At 41.8% G+C, this 24,516-nt stretch overlaps 1 protein-coding gene across 1 annotated transcript; it reads left to right on the forward strand.

The window, feature by feature from the left end:
- Positions 1-737: 737 nt before the first annotated feature.
- LOC140238203 (uncharacterized) lies at positions 738-24,516 on the forward strand. The gene is made up of 14 exons (XM_072318140.1): positions 738-919; positions 4,365-4,700; positions 6,536-6,818; positions 8,179-8,642; positions 10,333-10,472; positions 11,833-12,126; positions 12,785-12,894; positions 14,805-14,913; positions 15,374-15,484; positions 16,410-16,475; positions 17,917-18,139; positions 22,301-22,422; positions 22,856-22,970; positions 23,924-24,516. Exons 2-14 carry the CDS (start codon positions 4,376-4,378, stop codon positions 24,514-24,516), a joined length of 2,955 nt encoding a protein of 984 aa, XP_072174241.1. The 5' UTR covers positions 738-919; positions 4,365-4,375.

Below are 24,516 nucleotides of genomic sequence, written 5' to 3' on the forward strand. Positions count from 1 at the left end.
GGCACCTTTCAAGATCATTCAAATAGATTGCAAAAAGGAGGGGTGACATATTGTCCCCCTGTCTTACTCCAACTAATGATGGAAAAAGTTGTGATAGCTGGCCAGCGTTGGACTTAACACATGATCTGGCTTTCTTGTATAAGTTAATAATAACATTTAGGACTTTACCATTTATGCCATAAGCGATAAGTCGATTCCACAGTTTGACCCTATTTATAGAGTCGAAGGCCTTCCGATAATCAATAAAAGTGCAATACAATCTCTTCTTTTTATTGAGGTAAAGGTCAATAATTGATTTGAGGCTAAATATGTGATCCAATGTGGAATAATTATGACGAAAACCAGCTTGTTCACTTCCAAGTGAGCCAGACGCTTCCAGAAACTGAGAAATTCTATTATTAAGTAACAGTGAGTAAACAGTTTACCGACACAACTGAGAACAGAAATGCCTCGGTAATTCAGGGGTGTGAAAGTACTCAGTAACCTTTTAAATTTTCGCTGCTCTACTCCCGTTCGCTTGGTTGTATTAGCTGGTTTTGGAACAGCAAACTGACTTTCGGCGTGGGTACCACAGAACTCTTACACACTGTGGTGGGTACCATTTTGAGGCGTGCGTACCACCATAGGGAGCGAGCGTTTGCGAACGAGCGCATGGGTTTGTATTATGCGGACAACGTGTGTCATTGCATTATCCTCCGCATGCAGTACGTGCTCCGTTTTTCAACACAGAATACTGTACCTTCGGCTTGCGTTGTGCTGTTTTCTAGTATCTCGTTAGTGAGTAGTGTCGACCTTAAAATAAGAGCAAAATTCGTACATTTATGATACGCTTCAGGTTGCAAAAGTCATCTTTTCTACATGCACGTACTCTGACTGACTGATAGATAGAGTTCCTCCGTCAATAATCGAGTGTTTACCGGTAAGTTTGTTACCAAGCAAATGCTAGAAATAGACCACCCTGAATTTTAATGTTACAGAGCATGAGCAGCTGCAGACCCTCCGCTGTACGCTCTACTAACTAACGTTAAATTTACTGAGTAAACATAGGGATGCCTACCTCTAACGTTATAAATTACAGTGTATGCTCATGATACATAAACCAGCTAAAAGAATTAGATCTAGGCTTCTAGACTTCTATATATTTAGTATAACAGTTAGATGCAGGGCTGCCAACTCTCAGTCATTGAGAGTGAGACTCGCTCATTTTTGATTTTGGTCCAAAACTTTATTTCACTGGACATTTGCATGCATTATTATTACTAATGATCTCACTCATTTTGACTCCTAAATTATAGCATTGCCGATGCTTAGTATGACGGGAGTGTCGCTCTCAACTACAGTCTGTAGTTTCCAATGTTGGCAGTGCTGTGCTGTACTCCTGTAGATGCCTTTCTAGATCTTGGCCCTGTGGCCTGTGCAAGAGTCAAACCAAGACAGTTGGAGCTTGTGTGCTTTGCACCTGTTTACAACATGGTGGTTTAGTGTAGGCCCTAGAAGATCTAGATTAACATTTTAAATTTATGTTATGTCAAATGATCTCCAAACAGTTCACAAACTCACCATCATGCTCACCCTTGTTATTCAGTAACCTAAAATAAGACAGCTACTTGCATCTGATTCTCCAACAAGGTCGAATAGACGTTAACTTCTAATAATGTTAACACTTAATATTTACAATTGTCGAAAAAATCATTGAAAATCTGATCGCTTGAAATGCTGCTGTGTACACAAGCACAGTGTAAATGCATTTGTGCATGCTAACCTAAGGCTTAAGATTAAAGGGAAGGTAAACCCAAAGAACAATGTGGATTGAGTGAAAGCAGCAACATTAGTAGAACACATCAGTGAAAGTTTGAGGAAAATCGGACAATCGATGCAAAAGTTATGAATTTTTAAAGTTTTGGTGTTGGAACCGCTGGATGAGGAGACTACTAGAGGATATGACGTATGAGTGGACAACAATACAAAGAAAATATAGAGGAAATTCAACAAAAATTCACTTTTCTAGAATTATGAAAAAACAATGGACCAACCGCTTTCAGAAAGCAGGGGGAATAATTGCTACCCTTAACATATATCAATATCAAGTTGATGGAATTTGTAATTTTCATGAAAAATGGATTTTTGCAGAATTTTCTTTATATTTTCTTGGTATTGTTGTCCACTCATACGTCATAACCTCTAGTAGTCTCCTCATCCAGCGGTTCCAACATCAAAACTTTAAAAATTCATAACTTTTGCATCGATTGTCCGGTTTTCTTCAAACTTTCACTGATGTGTTCTACTAATGTTGCTGCTTTCACTCAATCCACATTGTTCTTGGGGTTTATCTTCCCTTTAAGGATCGATCATTATGGTCTGACCGTAGTGACACAGCGGCTTTTTCTTCTTTCATTTTCAAGTAGAATCTTACCTAAATTTCCCTTTCCTTTCTATGAATCATTTCTTTATGGTTTTCCTCTTGTCTAACTTTCTCAATTTCCTATTTAGGTGTCTAACTGTACTTTCTGCCTACATGTATGTACATTACAATTGTTCTTTGTTACCTTTATCATGTTTATGGGTTGTTTTTCCCTCCAATTCAACTACAAGAGTTTTTCCTTTCTATCTCTAATATCTTTTTCTTACAAATATGTCGTTCTATTCTAAGGAATCTTTTTCTTCATTTCCTTTTAAACCTGTATAATTCTTTCTTTCCTTCCTAATCATCTTTGCTTTCACCCTGTTTTGATTCACCTCTTATTCCAATATTCTACTGTATATGCTGTTATTTTCATGTGCAGATATTTTCGCAAATGAGGAAGTCATAGACATTTTCGCGAGATGTTGTTTTTATGAACTGACGCCGATGCTAACGTCAATGCACTATATACCAAAGCGCATGGAGACATTTTCGTGTGTTGTTAAATTTGTGATCCAACTTTGATTCGCGAAATTCATGAAAATTAAACCCTCACAAAATAACAGCTTATAGTTATACAGTGTCTGGTGCTTGTCTGTTTTCAATCTATATTTTTCTCTAGCTTTCCTCTTTTCTTTTCAAACATATCCATCTCTCCCTTGCTTTTCTTTATAAGGCAAGTTTCTCTTCTTTCCTTCCATTATCTTTTAGTGAACTCTCTATTTTGTAACCTTTTGTTTTATTTTGTCCAGTTTTTAAATATCTTTTCTTTCATTTCCTATCCCCCCTCTTTTCCTAGCCTTTTTTTTTAAAGGCTTTACTCTTTCACCCTTGTCTTATAACCACATTATTCACAATCTTCTTTCATGCACACACACACACACCCTCACACATACGCACGTGCGCACACACACATACAACATGAACAACCCCAATCCTCGATTGCTACCGCGACTCATTACAAGCTAAGAGAAAGGTGGAAAAAGTATTATCTTCTTAAAGATACCATAGAAGAACACTGCTCTGATCGCTGTGAGATAGCTACATTCAGATCAATCCTGGCGCTAGCTGCCATGAACATGTTTTGCATACCCTGCTGCGCTGTCTGCTCCTGTGCAACGCAGTTTAATATCACAGAGCGAACTAGCTGCGATTGACATATTCCGACAAGTGTAAATGCGTCAGAACGGTGAAAAATTCCTTTTCTACTGGACTTGAATCTCACTCAGATGCAAATATTTGAGGCTGTTGGATATTTAGAGCACTTGAGTTTGCGCATGCTTGGAGATCATTCAACAGACAGTTGCGAACCTTGACGAGATAATCCCTGAAGCAGCTCTTTCTGAACTAAACTGGGTCTGGGAGTGGGATGGGATGTGCTGTGACAGTACAGATGAGTGCGATTGAAGACAGTTTTATGACCACAAAACGAGAAAGCCTAATTTTTTATAAGGCAGGTACATACAACCACACGCTTGTGTCTTCAGACTCTAGATGATAAAAAAACTCCTCCAGATTGATGGATTTTTCTATCTAGGTGTAGCCATGCCATGCCCTGAGTCGCTAGATACAGCAGCACACGTGCAGACTGTACATATCCATACACACGGTCCTGTTTGTTATATAGAGTTGGTCACATGAACACACAATGGAATACACCATGACCACCTCACTTGCAAAGCTGGTACAAGTACGTAAATTGTATATGTATAGCTTGCTTGCATGCATGCTGCGGAGCCAAAGTCTCGATATGTCCCAAGACTTTATTGTGGAGTTGCGATTATTTATGTGCTGCTGCCTAATCAGTCGAACGTCCCCCAATCAATTATAACTTTGCTATTGAATTTGTATTTGTCACCTTCCCCATGCCCCCACTCAAAGTAGAGTCTTTAATCTCTTGAACCATACTTGTGGCTTTTGCATGATATGGAATGTGAAAACAAAAGTTTCTCTGACCACTCAGACTGTGACAGCATGTATCGAGGACATGGCAGAAGGAGCGGGCACCAGATGGAGTCCAGAAACCGAGATTCACGCAGCAGCTATGGTGCCGGAATTCTAGGGGCAAGCCCCAACCGCAGGCAGATGGATTCGAGCTTCGACCGGGACCGTGATCGCGACTACAACCCCTTCAGCTCCAGGGACCTTTCTCTGTCGGGGAGTGGTGGCTTCGGAGGTAGCAGCTTCGACCGCGACCGGTTCAGCAAGGAGCTGCGAGGGGACAGCTATGGCTCGGGTGGAGACATGCGATCACGTGATCAGGACAGAGGTGGCTTCAACGACAACAGATCTTCTTTCCGTATGTCAATCTTCTATAGTATTATTTGTACAATCTTGAAAAAAAAATTGTGAGATTTATCATAGCAAATAGTGCATGGGACTTTGCAATGGAACAGTTATGCATGATATTACATTTTGCACTTTGCTTTCAGTGGTGTAATCTTAATTGAATAAAATTTGGCAGGAATAATGCAGCCAAGTCACATTGTAATACCTTTGGAGGTTAAGCATATTACAAAGTATATTTGTTCATGACAGCAGCAGTGGTGGCCCTGGAAAAGGGAAGCATGTGTTTTTTTCCTTTGTTTACCATACTGAGAAAATGATATTAGCTGCAACCGCATCATAGCCCTGTAATTGTCCATGTAACCAATGAAAAAAAATGCATTGTAGATCTCTTTTTATGCCTCCGCAACGAAGTGGCCGGAGGCATTATGTTTTCGGGTCGTCTGTCCGTCCGTCCGTCCGTCCGTCCGTACGTCCGTACGTACGTCCTTCCGTCCCGTTTTGTTTTTGTCGATATCTCAAGAACCGTCTGGTGGTTTTACATCAAACTTGGTATGAGGGTATATCCTTGGGGGATAATACTTTGTGTGGATTTTAGGGTCACAGGGTCAAAGGTCAAAGGTCACAGGTTATTTTGTGAAAAAAAAAATTGAAATTTCATGTTTTTCTCCATATCTCGCAAATGGTTCAAGGTATCTTCATGGAACTTAGTATACATGTATATGCTTGTACCGATGGGCAGTGATTATCTAGGGAAGTTGGGGGTCATGGGTCAAAGGTCAGGGGGGTCAAAGGTCAAGGTCAACTCCTCAAAATATCACTACTTTCCTTAAAATGCAATATGCCTGAAGGTTTTTTTTTTTTTTAACTTGATGTATGGCATGCATTACCCAATATATATTTTTGGGGAAGTTTCTTGCCAAAAGGTCAAAGGTCAAAAGGTAAAAGGTCAAGTGAAAGTGCTAAATTGCACTTTTTCCTCCATATCTCGAAAGTAACTCAAGGTATCATCATGAAACTTACATATTTATGCATGTTCTACCTAACAGTGATTCTCTGTGGAACTGTGAGGTCAAAGGTCAAAGACTAGGTTTAGATAATGCTATTTTCCCATTTGATACTGAAATTATACTTTTTCTCAATACCTTGAAAATTACTCAATGCATAAACTTGTAAAAGGGTCAAAAGTCAAGTAAAAATCATCAGTTCCCCAAATACCTGCACTCTGACATTTGAATAATTCATCCAATTGAACCTAGTTCTAGGAAAGTGAACATTCAGCACATTTGTGGCAAGCCTATCATTTTAATATTTTGCCAATTGTGTGAAACTGTCATCACACATTGTCAAGACATTGTACTATAGACCTATTAGGAGAACCATGCATCATGGCGGAGGCATATCAGTCGCCGTAGCGATATATCTAGTTTCCCCCTGATTCGATCTGATAGAAAGAGCTAAATCCTTTTCAAGACATATAATTTTTGTTGTGTTTTAGTTACCTAGCCATGATAACATTTAGTGTGAAAGGTCATAGTTCCTGAATTACCTACAAAAGCGAACATAAATCTCATGAAATTTTGTACACAAACTTTTCTGAGAGTTGTGAGTTTTTTAACATCATCTAGGCTATTTTTTTTTTGTTTTAATAAACATTAATCTGTAGAATTCATTCATTGAAACTTTGTTTTGGAGAATTTGATTTTTGTAAGTACGATGTAATTGAAAACTGCTTATTTGCTGATCAAAGTGTGAAATTATTGCACTCTGTTTCACCCACAGCAAGGAATTAACTGGTGCAGTATTTCATGTTGAAAACCTCAATTACGCATGCTTGATCTGTCCTAGGTGATGATTTTAGCAGTGGTGGTAGACTGTCCACAAGGGACTCTTTCTCTTCCGACATGAACATGCGGGACATCGGTTTCTCTTCATCGGACTCTGGGCGCTTTCAGGATCGATACTCCTCGGATTTGGGAAGGGACCTGCCGCTCGACAAAGTGCTGTCCAACCTTAGAGGTTTCGACGACTTTGGTGGCGGGAGTATGCAGTCGAGCAGCACAGACGAGCTTGCCAACAAAGTGCGCATGCAGAAGGCCCTGCTCGCCCAGCAAGCTATGCAGTTGGAGATGTGAGTTTTTGAGCCTGGCTGGGTGTCTACGTCTTAATAGGAGATAAACATGAGTGAGATTGTGGAGCTGTCGTCACCTTTTGGTGTCACGTCTCATTCTTTATGCCAGCTTTAGTTTGCTCTGGCCCTGAAAATTGGAAATAAAACTCATGAATGTTTGCTCATTATCCTCTGTGACTTCCCTTTCTCTCATAGACCAATAATATGCTAAGAATTGATAATTTATCATGTCATAAATGTGCCACATGGCTAAGAATCTGGCATTCAATCAGTTGATGTTATTATATTTGTTTCATAGCCTCTCCTGTGATGCCTATGAGATAAGTCATTTATGACCTTTTTATGCCTCCGCCAACGAAGTGACTGGAGGCATTATGTTTTTGGGTCGTCCGTACGTCCATCCGTACGTCCGTCCCGTTTTGTTTTTGTCGATATCTCAAGAACCGTGAGGTGGTTTTGCATCAAACTTGGTATGAGGGTATATCCTGGGGGGATAATACTTTGTTTCGATTTTAGGGTTATGGGGTCAAAGGTCAAAGGTCACAGGTTATTTTGTGAAAAAAAGGTTGAAATTTCATGTTTTTCTCCATATCTCGCAAATGGTTCAAGGTATCTTCATTGAACTTAGTATATATGCATGTACCGATGGGCAGTGATTATCTAGGGAAGTTGGGGGTCATGGGTCAAAGGTCAGGGGGTCAGAGGTCAAGGTCAACTCCTCAAAATATCACTACTTTCCTTATATTTATGCAATGCCTGAAGGATTCTTTTAAAACTTGATGTATGCATGTATAACCCAATATATATTCTGTGGGAAGTTTCTTGCCAAAAGGTCAAAGGTCAAAAGGTCAAAGGTCAAGTGAAAGTGCTAAATTGCACTTCTTCCTCCATATCTCAAAAGTAACTCGAGGTATTATCATGAAACTTACATATTTATGCATGTTCTACCTAACAGTGATTCTCTTTGGAACTGTGGGGTCAAAGGTCAAAGGCCAGGTTTCGATAATACTATTTTACCATTTGATACTGAAATTATACTTTTTCTCAATACCTTGAAAAGTACTCAATGCATAAACTTGTAAAAGGGTCAAAAGTCAAGTGAAAATCATCAGTTCCCCAAATATCTGCACTCTGACGTTTTAATCATTCATCCAATTGAACCTAGTTCTAGGAAAGTGAACATTCAGCACATTTGTGGCAAACCTGTCATTTTAATATTTTGCCAATTGTGTGAAACTGTCATCACACATTGTCAAGACATTGTACTATAGACCTATTAGGAGAACCATGCATTATGGCGGAGCCATACACCAGTCGCCGTAGCGACATTTCTAGTTTTTTTATATATTTATCCTGACAGGGAGCGGAGTAAATTGATCATGGCAAGTCAGAGTCAGGGCCTGTCCTTCGGGGACAGCTTGTCGCGCGGCTTGGGTGGCAGCAGTCGGATGGAAGATTTCGGACAAGAACGCCGCAGGTCAAGTGGCGGAGGGGACGGGGGCCGGTTCTCGGCGGGAGGCCGACGCCAGAGCGGAGGCAGGAGCCACAACGACAGGCCCGGAGGGGGAATGGGAAGGGATGGAGGAGGCGGTGGTGGCAGCGGAGGCGGCAGCCGTTACCAAGGACGGGGCGGAGGTAGCCGTAACCAAGGCAGAGGCAGAGGGAGAGGGAGAGGCAGAGGAGGATCGGGCCAGCGGGACGACGATCTGGGCGAGCGCGGCCGGCCGCGTGGGGGCAATCTGGGCGAGCGTGGCCGGCAGCGTGGGCCCAACCAGGGTCCACGGGGTAGTGAGAGTATGAAACGCAAGCTGGACAGATCACCAGGTATGAATATGCAAGGTTACTCATTTAGTATTCATTTTCATACATGTACAGTTAAATGTATTTGTTTGGGTGACATCTCACTGCCTCCAAGTCCAGAAATCAAAGTTAATATTTAAACTTTCACTGATTTGTTCTACTTATATTACTGCATGATCTCAATTCATTATATGACACATGTATATGAAGATGAACTTGTCCTTTAAAGGTAGGGGATACCTTTTACAGAACTCCCAAAATGCGGCAAAACATTAAATATGAACCTCAGGGGACTTGTTTAGGCCACTGCTTAGAAATTTGGAAGTCAACAGTTATCTACAATTTGAATAATGCACAAAACTCAACTACTCAGTAGTTCTGTGTGTCAGCCACACTTTAGCCTTTTTGTTGCAGTCTTCTGTATTTTTTTTTTATTTATTTCTATAAACACAAATCTAAGAGTATAAGAGCTGATGTAATAACATATAGAGTGTGTGGCAAGAATGTATATAGAAATGTTTGTAAGTTTTGATGAACTTTATTCACAAAATATACATGATGGACACACATGCAGTGCATGGGTCTGCAAAGGTAGCCTAGTAATGTACTGGAATTTACGGTCAGCCCCGAAAAAAATTCAATTCAAAATCTAACGGTCAATAAAAATGTACTAAATGTTACCTTCTACTTTCAATACTTTATGGGAGTTTCTAAAATGATACTCTCTTCAACATACCACTGTGTTTACACAACTCTTCATTTAAGGCATGCAAATGGGATTCCCTACCTTTAACCCTAACATGGGGGGGGGGGGGGGGGGGCCCTCCCAGGCCCCCCCTCGATGTTTCGTGCGATATATCGCCATTGCAAAAAGGTATCCCCACGATGTTTCATGACTTTTTTCTTTCAAGTCTCCCACATCTTTTGACACCAAATTTGCGATACTCGGGAGCGCGGTTCCGAAGTTATGCATAGATATGTACATGCATGCACACCAAAAATTGCTGAAAACATGAATTCGTGTACAATTTAAATGCAAACTGTGCTTACAGGCAAATTTCATAAAAGCATGATTATTTTGGGGTTTTATTGATTAAAGTCAATAATATATTTTCATAAAGTTGAAAAACAATGAAATACGTAAGGAATTAAAAAATAATGAAATACTTCAGAAATTTTTCTGATGGCACAACTTTTTTCTCTTACATTTGCTAAGGAAGGTAAGAAGAATATTTATGCAAAAAATGTGCCTGTTTTGAGCTTTATTTAGTGATTTATACCAAATAGTCTGATTTCATGCATCATTATGCATAAATTAGCATAGTTTATCATAAATGATAATTTTTTTGGGAAAATCAACTTCACAGTATTTTAGATTTTGTCACAGGCTATGTGTGTGCCAATTTCGTCGCGAACGCGCGGTCGATGGCCGAGTTCTGGAGGGGGGGGGGGGGGGCCTGGGAGGCCAGGCTCTATCATCTACATTTTACCTAAATAGCCCAGCCTAGTTAGGGTTAAGACTCTGCTATGGAAATCTCCACAGCGATTACTGGTTCATGTTAACATGTGTTGATGCATGCCCCTCTTTACATCACATATATTCCTTTAGACAAATATTCTTTCTTTTTTTTTTTTTACCCTTCTAGTGGCCTGAATTTGCTGGCTTGTGTTACAAACCCTCTTTCAAATTAAAAGCCCTCTTCACTTCCTGCAGATCGCTCAGAACGGGGTCCAAGCCGAAGTGGGAGACGTTCGTCTTCTGGAGGAGGAGGAGGAGGAGGAGGAGGAGGGCGTGCCCCGGAGAGCATCCTTGGAAGTCCTCCGCCTTTCAAACGTCAAGCTGTTGGTGTAGTGGTAAGAGCAGTTTAGAACGGTGCTTCTCAACCTATGGGCTGTGAAGAAGCTTGTGCGTGTGGGCTGCGATATTGGCCAGAAAATAATGATAACTAGAAAAGCACTCTGAGAGCACAGACCTCCGCCAAGCAGCTACTTTCCACCGATGATCTTGCTCTTCCCAAAGAGATTTTTCTCCTCTCCACCACTGGGGAAAAGCTCTTTGGGCTCTTCCAATAGAGATCAGTGATTTCCACACCCATAGGTATACATGCTGAAATATTGCCCGATTTCCCAATATAGAAGCCTTTGTTACGTCATAAACTCTCAACTGCGCGGCGCGCCTCGCCAGCTGCAGAAACTGGAGCACGCACTTTATTGTGTGTCTGAAAGCCTAAAAAATGCGCAGCTTGAACTCCCAAGTTCATTGACCCTTCCTGTCAAAATATCAAAAATCCTTCATAAATTCCCCAAATATTCTCGGATTACTACCAAAATTTAATCGTTTGTTACTTGTGTCATTCTCAATTTTTCCTGTAAGTTTGAGTTATTTTGCCCAAGGACAAACAAAAAAACGAACAAACCAATGGTAACGAAAATGTAACCTCCTCCCTTGGCAGAGGTAATAAAAAAATATTCATATCTTATCAAACTGAACCTTAGAAATTGTTCAGGAACCAAAGTGGTCCTTGGGTTGAGAAAGTTGAGAAGCGCAACTGTAGAATCTTTTGACTGCAGTCATGTAGACAGGAGTTGTGCTGAAGTGGTTTCCTTGAAAGCTTTCTGTCAGTAGGTCTGTATCGTGACCCATGGAAAGCAATGATTTTGTAACAGTACCTAGAATTAATGTGACGAGAATATGTTCTGAATTGATTATCATGACAGCTTCTCATACTTTTTTTTTGGATAATGAACTCAAACATCACAAGAAACAAATCAGAGCCATGTATACTTTAACTTGTGACAAAGTATGCGTATGTATTTATTTGTATATGTGAAGTACTTTCTGAGGATATTGCATGTTTTATTGCACACCTTATTGTCCTTACATGTGTGTAGGGATATTGGCTTCCTGACAATCTAAAAGGAAGCGCAAAAACTTCTTATTTTGTTTCATCTTACTACAGATATCTAACGAAAGTGGATGTAATTGTTTGAGAGAACGAGGTTAATGATTTAAAACAAGCAAAACAAAGATGGTCCCGAACAGTGAACTTTGAGTTCGGAATTTACGTAATATAAATTATGTCATGAACCGAAGATGGTCACATTTTTTCTTCAAGTACAGTATGCAAACCCTGATTATCTTTTTTTTTATGCCTTCACCATGAAGTGTCGCTGGAGGCATTATTCCCTAATCATTTTCCTTTCTCGCTGACAGATTCCCCAGGACAGAGCGAGGGAAGCAATAAGCCGACGAGGCCGACCACAGCCAACCCGTGGGCCAACCCGCGGGTCAACCCGCGGCAGTTTCAGGGGCAGAGGCGGCGGTGCTATGCCCCTTGGAGTGAGGGGCGGGTTCCGGGGTGGAGCCCGAGGTGGAGCCCGAGGTGGGGCCAGGGGCGGAGCCAGGGGAGGAGTCAGGGGCGGACAGCTGCATGCCAACAGACTGTTGGCAGAGAAGCCAGAGAACCTCTACTGCCACATTTGCCAATATCAGAGCAAAAACACAAATGTGAGAATTCCCCCCCATATTTTAGTTCCATCGATGGTCAAAAGCAAGGGATATCAGACTTCTTGACAATTCAAATGCATTGAAATGTTCACAGTTTAATGCTCCTCAGAATACATTTTTCCATAAGTTGAAAGATTTTTTTAATTTTTTTTTGTTTTCTACAAGTACTCTCACATCCCCAATAAGCACAAGAGCTGTAAAACATATGTTCAAGCAAAGCATTTAAGCAAAGTATTATAAATGTGTAGATTTGAAGATGTAGACAGCTTGAGGTACAGATGCATATTCATGTTTATATATTTATATTTCATAAATCTCCAACATAATCAATAGTATATACAAACAGTGCATGAATGGAAAGAGATGTCAGTGTGAAAAATGTCAACATGCAGAGTACATTGCATTTTTGATGAGAATGAAAGAAACGAAACATGACTTTCTTGAAATGGAGATTGTGTGTGTGTGTGTGTGTGTGTGTGTGTGTGTGTGTGTGTGTGTGGGGGGGGGGGGGGCCGGGGGGGGGGGGAGTCAGTGATGCTTTTTACCGGGTTGGCATTTCTGTAACAGAGACGAGTGTATGGGAAGCCAAGACCACTGCATAGACTAGCAATGTAAGATCATAAATGGATTTTCCCCCTCCCTTCACTGTCTGTTGCAGGGATTCAGAGTTCACATGTTCAGCAACATGCATCTGGAGAACATCAAGGACTTCGACCTGGTCAACAAGGAGATCGAGAATAAGCCCAAAGAAGGGGAGGAAAAGGACGGGTAAGTGCCTTCCTCCCCCCCCCCCCCCCCCCCCAACCTTCACAACCCCAGACCTAGTGAGCTGGAAGTTCACCCCCCTTCACATTAGTCCCCATGTTGTGGGGAAAGTCCAACGCCACAGGACTTTCCCCTCAAAAAACCATGGTGTGAATGCTCGCTGGGGCTTGTTCCCCAGTCCCCATGAAGCAAGTCAATTCTTGGGGACAAAATTTGGAGGGGAGAGTGACCCAGTGCCATAATTGATGGCGTCCAGTCGTATTCATCAAATATGCGCATGCGCAGGGCTCGCCTCAAGCCACGATTGCCCCAACTGCTTGGGGACACTTGATATAGTAGTGTGGACCGTCTGTTGTAAAAAAGATAAGATCTCTGATGATTGTCCTCGCGACGCAGGGTCTAATGTGAATGCGTGGTTTATGTGAGTGGAGTTAAATCTGCAGAAGCTCCCCAAAAAAGCAGACAACAAAAGGGCAGTGCACTTTTCTCCTTCTGTGTTTGTATTTAGCAGAGACGTCAAGGTGAGAGACCTGCTTGGAGTAAGACTTCTGATTTCCCAAAGTGAGCGCAAGGACTGTGAAAGAGCATGTACACACGAGCAGAGCAGTGTGTGCAGAGCCAGCGGTGCGCGCTTGCATTGACACGAGCAGAGCAGTGTGGATAGCCAACCCAGTCAGGGTTGGCTGTGTTGGCTGTGTAGCTGGCAAAGTGCGCACCACGCATTGCCACAATTATTTTTGTAACCTTTCTCTTTTCAGGCATAGGTGTGAGAACGTGATTGCTGGGAGGATGAGTGTGAGTTGGGTGCAGATTTGTCTTAAAGGTTTCTTCTAACCTTTTATGATCCAAAACCTTCAACATGGCCACGTTGTTGATAGCTTGGTCCCTCTCACAAAGGCTAACCTGTTATCCATTTTTTCTCTCTTCATATTTAAGACATGGTTTGTAGCTGCGAGCTATGTGTTGGATATGAACAGAGAAAAATGGGCATGTGTGGGTTGATCTTTGTTGGAGTGACCAAGTTATTGGACAGGTAGCCGTATTAAAGGTTATGGACCATAAAATGTTAGAAGAAACCCTAAACGCAAGCCCTAAATGCAAATGCATTCATATGGGTGGCCTATTCATTTGGCCATTTGACTGATCTTATCCATTCAGTGAGACATTCATTGTTCCTTCATGTGACACTCAAACTTGGAAAAAGTGCAATTTGTCATTTGTTGTCTTTAAAGTTCATGTGCCTTGTCATGCATGACATTTGTCAACATAATTAGGTACCAATGGAAACGGAAGAGTTCTGCTTTCGTTGCAGTCAACATTGCACTCTCCATAGCCGACAATTATGAAATACAAGCTGTCCAAAGTTGGATTGCCTTTTTTATTTTGATACACTCTGTAGATCACACATTCCTCTTGCTAGACAAATGCGACCAAACGCCGTAACACAAAATTATGTGTTAATTTGTATGTTGTGTTGTATTTTAGGGCGAGTTGATTTGAGATGTTTCAGTTTATTGCATCGCGGGCTGACATGGGGGGGGGGGGTTAGAGACTGGGAACGTAGCAACAGGGAAGGTGTCTGGAGTTGTTCATGCCAATGGAGTTGGTTTTTATGCCACATTTTTATACGATTGTTCTTTACAGTTTGACTTTGCATACATGTTCGGTTATTCATCTATCTATCATGTACTATTTCGTGTTGTTCTCTCTCTATGTATAGGGCCTACATTGTATTTGTTACATTTCGTCATTTATATGTAAAAATCCTGCACTGAATTTCCTATCATGTTTTTAATTGGACAATTAAAATGAATCGAATTGAATGGAATGGAATTATGGATAGGTGTGAACATGCTGTGTGTTATCCTGTCTGCGATTTGATGCGCTGGTACTTCTCTTATTGACTTCTGTAGGAAGACGGAGAGTGAAAAGAAGATGTTGTATCAGGCCAGGTTCTGTCAGCTTTGCAAGGACTTCATCTTTGGCAGCCTGATGACCCATGTCAAGACCGAGAAGCATACGGTAAAAATTTCCACCCAGCTGCTGTGAAATGTAAAGTGTGGTTTAAACTATCATAGTACCAGTAGCAATCGTTTGCATTGGCAGCATACGGTATAATTATGATGGTGTGTGCTGCTGGGTCGGTCACTGCTAGCAAGGAAGTTATCAAGCTGGAGTGTGGTTGTACGTCTTGACATCTTGAAAACACACTTTGTTGAAGTACTTGTGCGTTATTATATCTGTATTTTTTGTGCGTATTGTGTGTTATACAATGTATCTATAAGAATGTTCGATCTGTAGCTTGTACAGAAATTTGAACCACATTTGACTGCCTATATCTGCATGTGGACAATTTCTGAAATTGTTGTTGAATATGAGATAATGTGTGATCTGTGTTTATATAACGATTTGCCATATATATGTGGTCCCAACACAGGCAGAGGTTTAAAGATACCGCTATTCTGTATTTTGTCACATGCAGAAACTGAAGAAGGAGTCACTAAAGGTGACTGCGTCATGCGAGTACTGCAATAGGACCTTTAACTCTGTGGGCAGCTTCTTTCGCCACTGCAAGTGCACCGATCACGTTGAGGTGAGATCTTGAGTTTCCTCTATGGTTCTCTTATGTGATGATTTAAGCGATGCAAATGTGAGGGGTAAATGATGGACTGATTGAGAGAACCTTTCAAGTATAGACCCCAATAAATGTGACCGCAGTGCATACTAAGGGGATGCCAGTTTTCAGTGAAAAAGCAAGATTTCAGGGCCTGCTAGTATCAAAGTCAAAGCCCTTTCATGTGCAAATTGACTTCATATAGATGTATTTCATGCCTTTTCTTTCATTTTAGAGAGACTCCCTTATAGTAGCACTGAACTGTCCTAAATACATTGTAGAGTCTTAGGGTGTGTTTATCTAAAAATTGAGGCGAAATCACGATCCGAAACACGTTTCGGGCATTTTTAGGGGTTAGATAAAGGCAGCTTTGTTTTCAAATGCATGTAGAAATACCGATTTGAAATGCTATTCAAAGAGCGTTTTGAAATGCGTTTTGAGACCAAGATTGCCTTTCTGCAAGTAGATAAACGCAATGCCATTTTGAAACACATTTATTTCTCAAGGTCAAATCCTAGCTGTTGCTGGTTGTGTTTTCTGGTCGTTATTTGTGGGTGAATAATGAGGCATGTTTGGTGGTAGACAGTTGATATTTACTTTCCCGGTCGAATGGCGCAAAGCAGCTGCGCAGTGACAACACTCGAATCGCGATTGCATGATGGTTAGATAAACGCGGCACCTTGAGAATCGCATTTCAAACCACGTTCTCAAACACCATTCCAAACGCGTTTTGAAATGTGTTTCTCTCTCTCAAGTTAGATAAACACAGCCTTAGTCAGCAGGCTGTGATGAATCTTGTACAATGAATGGGAGTGTGACATCACAATTTTCATGCTTCCAGGTTTACACCACTTCATAAATTACTCATTCTGCACTGTTTTCTTTTTATGTTTGCCCCTGACAGAAACTGAAATCTTTGGGATTAGACCCTGAAATGGAGGTGCAAAAGAAGCAGCAGGATTTGGAGAAGGTAACCATGGCAATTAATGCTGTGATTGGTTTTGATGATGCTTTAGCTTCAGTCAGCTTGTTTTGCTTTCCCAACGAAGTAAATTCGAGGAAGGGGATCAGGGTGTGGGTTAGGGATTTCAAGCTGGATTTGAAGTTATTTTAAGAAAGCACATAAAAACTTCATGCATTTTGTGTGTGTGTGTGTGTAATTCTGTATTACCATCATTAACAAAGTAGAATGCTGTTATAGAGTAGGGCTTCAAGACATTGAAACTAGCACACTACAGTGTTGGACATGATGGATGTAAATTTAGAGGAAGCTTAAAGGTTATGACATAGTTAAGTTTTATATGATCATTTCCTGTCTGAAGAAACAAGGTATAAACAGGTGATTTTGTTGATGACTCGGTTTCATCATGCATGTAATTTGGATAATCTGTGGATGTACAGTGGAACCTCGTTATACTGTCAACGCGGAAGTACTTGCGGTGCATTAAGTTTTGCGCATTAAGTTTTGCGCATTTAGCATCACTTTGCAAATTCAGCAAGACTTTGCGAATTCTATAATAAGCCCCGATGATATCCTCGCGATTTTCTCTGCACATTTTGTACAGGCTGAATAGTGCGCTTCGTCTGTGATGCCTTCCCGATACGAGTGTGTGTGTGTTATGTGTACATGTGCACTATTACTATTACTGGTATTCATTTGAGCGCATGTGTGTATGCATTAGTTTCTGTGCAGGCTGTACATTTAGACGGAAAGGGCAGTGCATCAATTATTCATGCATTTTCTATGACCTGGATGACAGCATGAGCATAAAGCAAACGCCGCAGCTTGAATACCAGAACCCGCAAATCTGTTCTTGAGCCGCAAAGCGTGGAAGATTGATGGCGCAAAAATACCGATGTTCGCAGTAGCGAGGTCAGATGTAGTGAGATACCTGATGTAATGAGTTGATTCTGCAGGTTCTGTTCCTTTTACTTGCATTTGTTTTTTTCCCGTGATATAATGAGATACCCGAATTAAAGGGGAGCTTTCAGAAGTCTCGAGCAGCTTGTTATAACGAGGTTTCCCTGTATGTGTAAATCAGTACACATCTGCATGGACATGCTGTGTCAGCCACAAGCTATACTTCAGTTTGGTTTCAGAAAATAGGCATCTATAGATTTTATATTTCTTCAGTTTAGACCAAGAAATGCTGGACCTAACATGGCAAATTATTTTCAAGACATAATGAAGGTATTAAGTAAACTTGAATAGCCCTTTAATGCTGTGTCTCTTTGAATGTAAAATAACTTTTGACGAGGCTTGAGGCTCTTGTGATGTATCAACTGTACGCTAATGATTCTGTCTTGAAATCGGGGTCGTCTTGGCCCGAGGTCGTGAGGGGGATGGCGTTATAACGAAAAGCCCTGTGCTGAGAATCACAAAATGTTTCAAATGAAAACGTTCTATCCAGGCGAAAAGCAAGTCCAGGGGAGCGGCAAGCCAAGACGGAGAAAAGAGCACTGACTCTGCTGCGGCCGCCACCGCCGCCGGGCCCAAGGATAAGACGGAGTCTGGTCAGTCGACCGCTCCCTCTGGCCAGGCCAATACGGCCCAGGATGGCAGTGCAGGCCTTCGGGCCAGGCAAGGAGATCCAGATGAAGATTTGTCGGTTTTCAATCCGAATGTCTCTGTGGGTAGGTCCAGCCCCCTATTTTTTTTTCTTTTTTTTTTTAAGAACAACCAAGTAGACCATTCAATGGTCCGTGAGCCACCATATTCCCCCTTTTGTCACCTTTTAATCTTTTTTTTTTTATGTTTGCCACTCAGTGTTACACTGGAGTGGCATTTATGCACCCAAGGCCTCCGTATGTAGATCTTGTAAGTGGGAAGAGTGGGGTAGTCGTGTGTGATCCTAAATACAGGATGACAACTCAACATGAACTACCACCCCATCACTCTGACCCTACAGAATGGCCTACACCAGGGGTGAAGAGTGGTTTCCGGCACGCGTACACAAGTTGTGTCGGCCCCTTTTTTTTTGCGTGCCCCCTCCCCATTTATAGACCATCCCCATGAATACAAGCACATGGTGAACATGTGGGTAGGGGGCAGTATAACTTGCATTATTATTATTTTTTTTTTTGCCTGGGAAGAGGTGCAAAGAAGGATTGGCCAATTATATGACTACAATGTACATCTCCAAATCTTTTGTCTGGGGCATGCTGAGGGCATGTCTGCATACAGTGCATTTGGCTATTCAAAAGTGGACAGTCTTTTGCAAATCAGGTCTCCCCCCACCACCACCACCACCACCACTTCTAAATGAGACCAGTAGAAAGTTGCCTCTTGAAGACTACTAGAAGTCTTCAGTGACATCATATTGTATCACCTGTGAATTCACTGATTAATTCACTTTACAAATTTGGTAATGGATAGATTTACACCAACAGTTCAAAGAAGTTGGTGACTCAGTTATCGATTGCTGATTATCTTGCCTAGGTACTCTTTGACAATTGTTTCTACGTAGAAGGTGGGCTGTCAGTTGATGTAGCGCATTTGAGCGGCATTTGTCATTTATCATTACCTACCGTTTTACTGATGGCAGTAATTGTTTGCCAACATGTTGTTGAAGATAGGCAGGGCCATGCCCCAACCTGTGCCATGCATACTTTGGTGTTAGAAGTGGATCGTGTGAGCCACCGACCCACCCACCTTCCCACCAAGGAGCGTGTGCCGGGTCAGATGTGCTGCACAAGTGCTAGAATGTTGCAGTATGCACCTATCACTAGTTGCACTGACAAATGATTGTAGTGTAGAAGTATCCTTAGTCTCTTGGTGTGTCTGTGTAGGGACATTGTGAACTAAGCACACCCCCTTACAAATGCCCCTATGCGTTTGAATAAAATGTGTCCAACCTTTGTATGATTGGTCCTTCTCTCTTCTTCCTTTCCTTCATTCTGTCAATCATTCCTCGTTGACTCCCTTGATCTCTTCTTTCCTTTAACATCAGTACATATGGATCACTGATGTAGTTTACATTTGACAAGATTCTTTCATGCGTCCAGAGGGCTCCCCTTTGGTGTTTCTGGTTGAGTCTTAGTATTTTAAGTTTTTAGTGTAGAATAAAAATAGGAGCTATTAAAAAGGCTTGGACAGAATTTGAGCTATGTCCAAGTGTTTTCCTTCTCTTCCCAGAGGCAAAGGACAGGCGTATATGAGAGACAGATGGCATTTGTAAACATTTTTTGGAGTGTGAGAAGATACCATTGGAACCTGTGACACTCGTGCATTTGATACTTACTGTTTAAGCCAAATTTGTCCACGCTTTCTCAAGAAGAACTTACCACGTTCAAAGACAGGAGGGAAATAGCACATGTCAGGAAATGTCCGACGCTTCAGATTTGGCTGCACACCCTCAAGCTGAATCCTGACCCACTTGTGCAAACCGTTCGGGCATTTACTGCACTGACATGAAAGGACGAGATGTCACAACCAGTATTCCGTGGGGGCCCTTCGAATCTGACACGGAAAGGCGACAATGCAGGAGGGGAGGCCAAATAATACGTGACATTGTCACGTTATGGCAGGGATTCGTGGATCAGAGGCCGCGTGTTGCAGTGACGTAACTCTTGTGCCCATGTTGACGGTTACAGCGTGTGGAAGAAATTATCTTGCTCGACTTGGATGGCACCCGCCACTCTGATTAGAAGAGCGAAAAGGAGAGCATACACCCACACCAGTGTCTGAACACTCCTCATTCATGGCAGGCTGACAGGGCACAAAGATGTCGTCACTTCAAACACCCTCTTCCACTGTCGTCTGTCCAGTTTGCCACTTCAGAGGGTGTGAATTCTCAGAATGTGCATGAATGCAGAGTTGACAATTGATAAAGCCACTGCTTCTTGTTTGAAGAACAATTGTGCCGTGCAGACACGATTCATAATTTACGTGAAATGTCGTAATGACGGCAGTCAAAGGTAATGAACAGTTGTCTGTTTCAAATTTGCATGAAAGCAACAATTACTTGCTATTTTTTTTTAATAGGAAGTTTGCTGAAATTAAATATGCAGTATTTTGCATTTGTTTGGACAGCTATATCAATGAAAAGTAAAAGATGTATTGATAATCACAGAGGTTATTTTGATGATATAAACCAATCTGGCTTCCACATTGTGGTAGAAGACATTACACTAGAATGACTTCTCTTGTGAGTGTCCAAGCAAAACCAGATGTGGATATTTTATGTAAGGTCTCTTTGAGACCATACAGCACCATTTCACAGGATGTTTACTAACTCAATTCAGAGGGGAAGTCTGCAGTATGGTTGTAAATGATATACAACAGTCACATTTATTTCCCAAGTTATGAAAATGATATTGATTTATATCAAACCATGTATGAGCTGGACTACATGTTCATAAAGTGTACAGCATCGTTGCAACGTCATCGAAATACGAAAATGGTCCTGCCTTTTGCAAGGCTTTGGAACTTTTTTTCTACAAGATGCCAACAATACGGAACTGTACAGACTCCAAGGAAGAGGAGTTTTTGCTGGCGAGGATTGCAAGAAACTTTGAGAGGAAAAGTGAAAAATAGTACAAAACTCCAACCGACAGAACTGAACGTACGTTTGTTTCTGTCATACAACAGAGCGAGAGATGACCGACCATCCGTTCCCTCGACATCCACAGGTGAACAAATGGACAATGTGTGTTCTGCAGTAGCAACAGAGATGGACCACTTCTTGCTGGTTGATGTGCAACTGAAGACTGTACTTTCAAGGATTAGCATGATAAATTTGACTCTGAGCTTGTAGCTGTATTCATAATGATAATAATAATAATAATTATGATATATCAATTCCTAAAGAGCAGGACCTATGTACTATATATTCTACACTGAAAGAGCTCCAGATAAGTTTGGTAGAGTAGGAAATTTTTCTTTAGTTTCTTTTATAGCGTAGCTAGAAGCTATTTTGCTCAGATGATGATTGTCGTTGTAGCGGAACCTACATCCGGTAGTGTGAAATATCTTGTCAAGTGTAGTTGTCTCACAGTAATGATCTTTGCAGCTGAATTTTTGTCTTGATTCAGGAGAGTGAAAGGTGAGTGCAAACATTACATGAAAATCCCATGAATTAAAGGCATGATGTTGATTTGATGTTATATATTCATTGTAATTTTCTCAACTCAATGAGTCTCCTTTTGCAGAGGACTTCAATAAGGGAAAGGTGAAAAATAATTCAGCAAAAATTCAGGATATTTCATTAATTTCATGTTGCATCATGTCACTATGCGTATTTATGCTATGACAAGGACATTGTTTTCAAAATGGCACTAGACGTTATGAACGGAAATTTTTGGCTGTTTTGATAAAACATATTCTTTAATGACACATTTTTCTTTTACTGTTAGATGTATAATATGCATTATCTTATCCAGGAATAAAACACAATACACGTATTGCATTTTGTTGAAGATGGGGTACATCGTGTATTATGCACTTTCCAACCTTACCTTCTCTGTTACTGTCCTATCTTCCCAATAGCTCAAGATTGCACTAGCAGGAAAGACTTTCATCAACATAAATACAGCTGTACTGAGTATAGTGGTAGCACCCTCTCAGCTATAGTGTTAGAATTTGTGTGTTCCTATGGTAATTCCACTTATTGTGAGATACTTGCCGAATGTTTATTGTGTGATGGCGCTTTCATCTCTGTGTTTGGGCTACATGATCAGTACTAAGGGGGGGGGGGGGGGTTCAGAGAGGAGTTAGAGGTCACATCTTGACCCGGAGTGCTATTTCTGAGCCTATCACCAATTTTCTGCCGTTCTCGCTGGACGATCTCCACACAGGCGTTGAGTTTGTGGTCCCCGTCACCGGGTTCTTCTGCAAGCTGTGCCGCAAGTTTTACACCAACGAGACCAGCGCCTGGGTGACCCACTGCCGCACCGAAGCCCACTACAAGCAAACGAAGGTATGTCGGACCTCATACTCGTGTTCTGCTTCTTTGTATTTTTTGTCTGCTCACATTAAAGACCAGGTATTGTGGGGAGACAATGCGATGGGAAGCTTACCTGACTCCAATACATTTGAAAATCCCTGCAACGAATTATTTTACAGCATTGTCGCTGATCCCCGTGTAGGTACACACTTACATGAAATAGACTTGTGAAAGCACCGAGATAGCTTGTTTGCACACATTGCTACCATGTCAAGTCAAATAAATGAAGGAACAAACTATATTACCTTGAAAACTTAATCAAGTTTTTTGTGGGTGTCTATGGAACAGCACTGTGGACTAGTGCAGTGCTAGGGCAGTGATGTGCTTAATTAAACAGGCTCACATGTATACTACTTGTCGAATTATGTTAGGAATGGTGTCCGAATTTGTCCACTGCATTTCATAGATCAAGAGAGCAGCCATTGCAGCTGCCTTGGCCCAGCGTAAGCGGTCGGCCAGCCAGGACTCTGGGGGCAAGGAAGAGAGCGAAGAGAAGAGCAAGACTGGACAGGAGGCTAAAGGTAAGACGAACCTCATAACCTGCCACGAACATGGCCGGACCCCAAGGCTAACTCTGCACTATCATAAATCGTTTGCTACAATGCCAGCAGGGTAGCAATAATTTACTGATCATGTTCAGTTAATTGTTTGAAGATAAAGCTGTTGCTTCCAATCAGATATAAGTGTGCTGTGATTTGAGTTATTGTATGATACACAAGTGATTATGCTTTAGTTCTTTTACTTCATAGTTCTCTGTAAGTGCAAGGTTTGAAGCTACCTTTGCCTGTACATGTCATGCCATTAGACATGAAGAAGGAAGTAAGTTCAAACAGGCTGCTAATCTCTGAACCATTGTTTCATGGCATTTCTCAATTTGTCAGAAATGAGCATATTTGGGAACAGATATTCTCTGAATCTCTTGTTTGAGGTTTCCTCTGTAAAAAGAGTAAGAAAACAGTTGTAGAAATCTGCCGCTGTAGCTTTCTTCAGTCTTATCCACTCGCTTGCAACAGCAAACATTACAAGGATGTGTTATAGCTCAGGATTTGTTCATAGGACAATGGACTAGAGACCAACCCATAATCATAAAGAAACTTCATTCAACCTCATGTTCTTTTTTTTATCAGCACCTGTTAATGGTGATGTATAGGAGATGGATCAACATTTTTATTGTATTATTTTTCTCTGAGTTTTACCTATGCTAAATTTTAGGTTTAGCAGGTTTTCAAAATGGGAAAATCAGAAAACTGAGCTCACTGGTCTGATCTGGTCCCAAGTCTCTCTAGATCAAGAGAAAACATTTCCTAATATCTAAAGAGATTTTCCCCATAGAGAAGCAGAGTGAGGGGGAAAAAAAGTGCTCAGCATTTATTGCTTGCTGGTTCATGTTGGCTAATTGCAAGTGACTTGACAACTGATAGCACAGTGTGAAAGTTGCACATGTCCAATTTTTACGTTGTGTTCTCCCCCGAAGGCGAGGAAGCGATGGAGTGCAAGCCATCTGGAAGTGATGAGCAGAGTACGGAGAAGGTAGAGGCTGATGCGGCACAGCCCCAGCAGAACAAGGCGGAGGGCCAGCAGGAACGGATGGAGGAGGAAGAGAAGATGCAAGAGGAGGAGGAAAAACAACAAGAAGAGGAGGAGGAGGAGGAGATGGAGAAACAGGAGGAAGTGGCAGAGGAGGAAAAGCAGGAGGAGGAGGAGGAGGAGGAGGAGGAGGAGGCTGCAGAGGAGGAGGCTGCAGAAGAGGACCAAGTGCAGCCAGAGGGAGAAGAGGAGCAGGGGGAGGAGGAGCAGCAGGAGGAGGAGGAGGGGCAGGGGGACCAGCAGGAGCAGGGAGACCAGGATGGGCAGGGGGAGCAGGAGGCCGAAGCTGGAGGGGAGAACCAGGGGGAGGGTGCCGAGGAGGAAAAGGAGGAGGAGGCGGCTGGGGAAGGAGCTGCAGCTGCCGCTGCTGTCACAGTCAAGGAAGAGCCAGTGGAAGAGGAGCAGGAGGTGGAGCCCCCTACTACCAAGAAGAGTCCTGCCACTGCTACCAGAGGAAAGAGAAGGACCAGGCGTCGCTAG

Source organism: Diadema setosum, chromosome 14 (assembly GCF_964275005.1).
Source record: "Diadema setosum chromosome 14, eeDiaSeto1, whole genome shotgun sequence".
Taxonomy (NCBI): domain Eukaryota; kingdom Metazoa; phylum Echinodermata; class Echinoidea; order Diadematoida; family Diadematidae; genus Diadema; species Diadema setosum.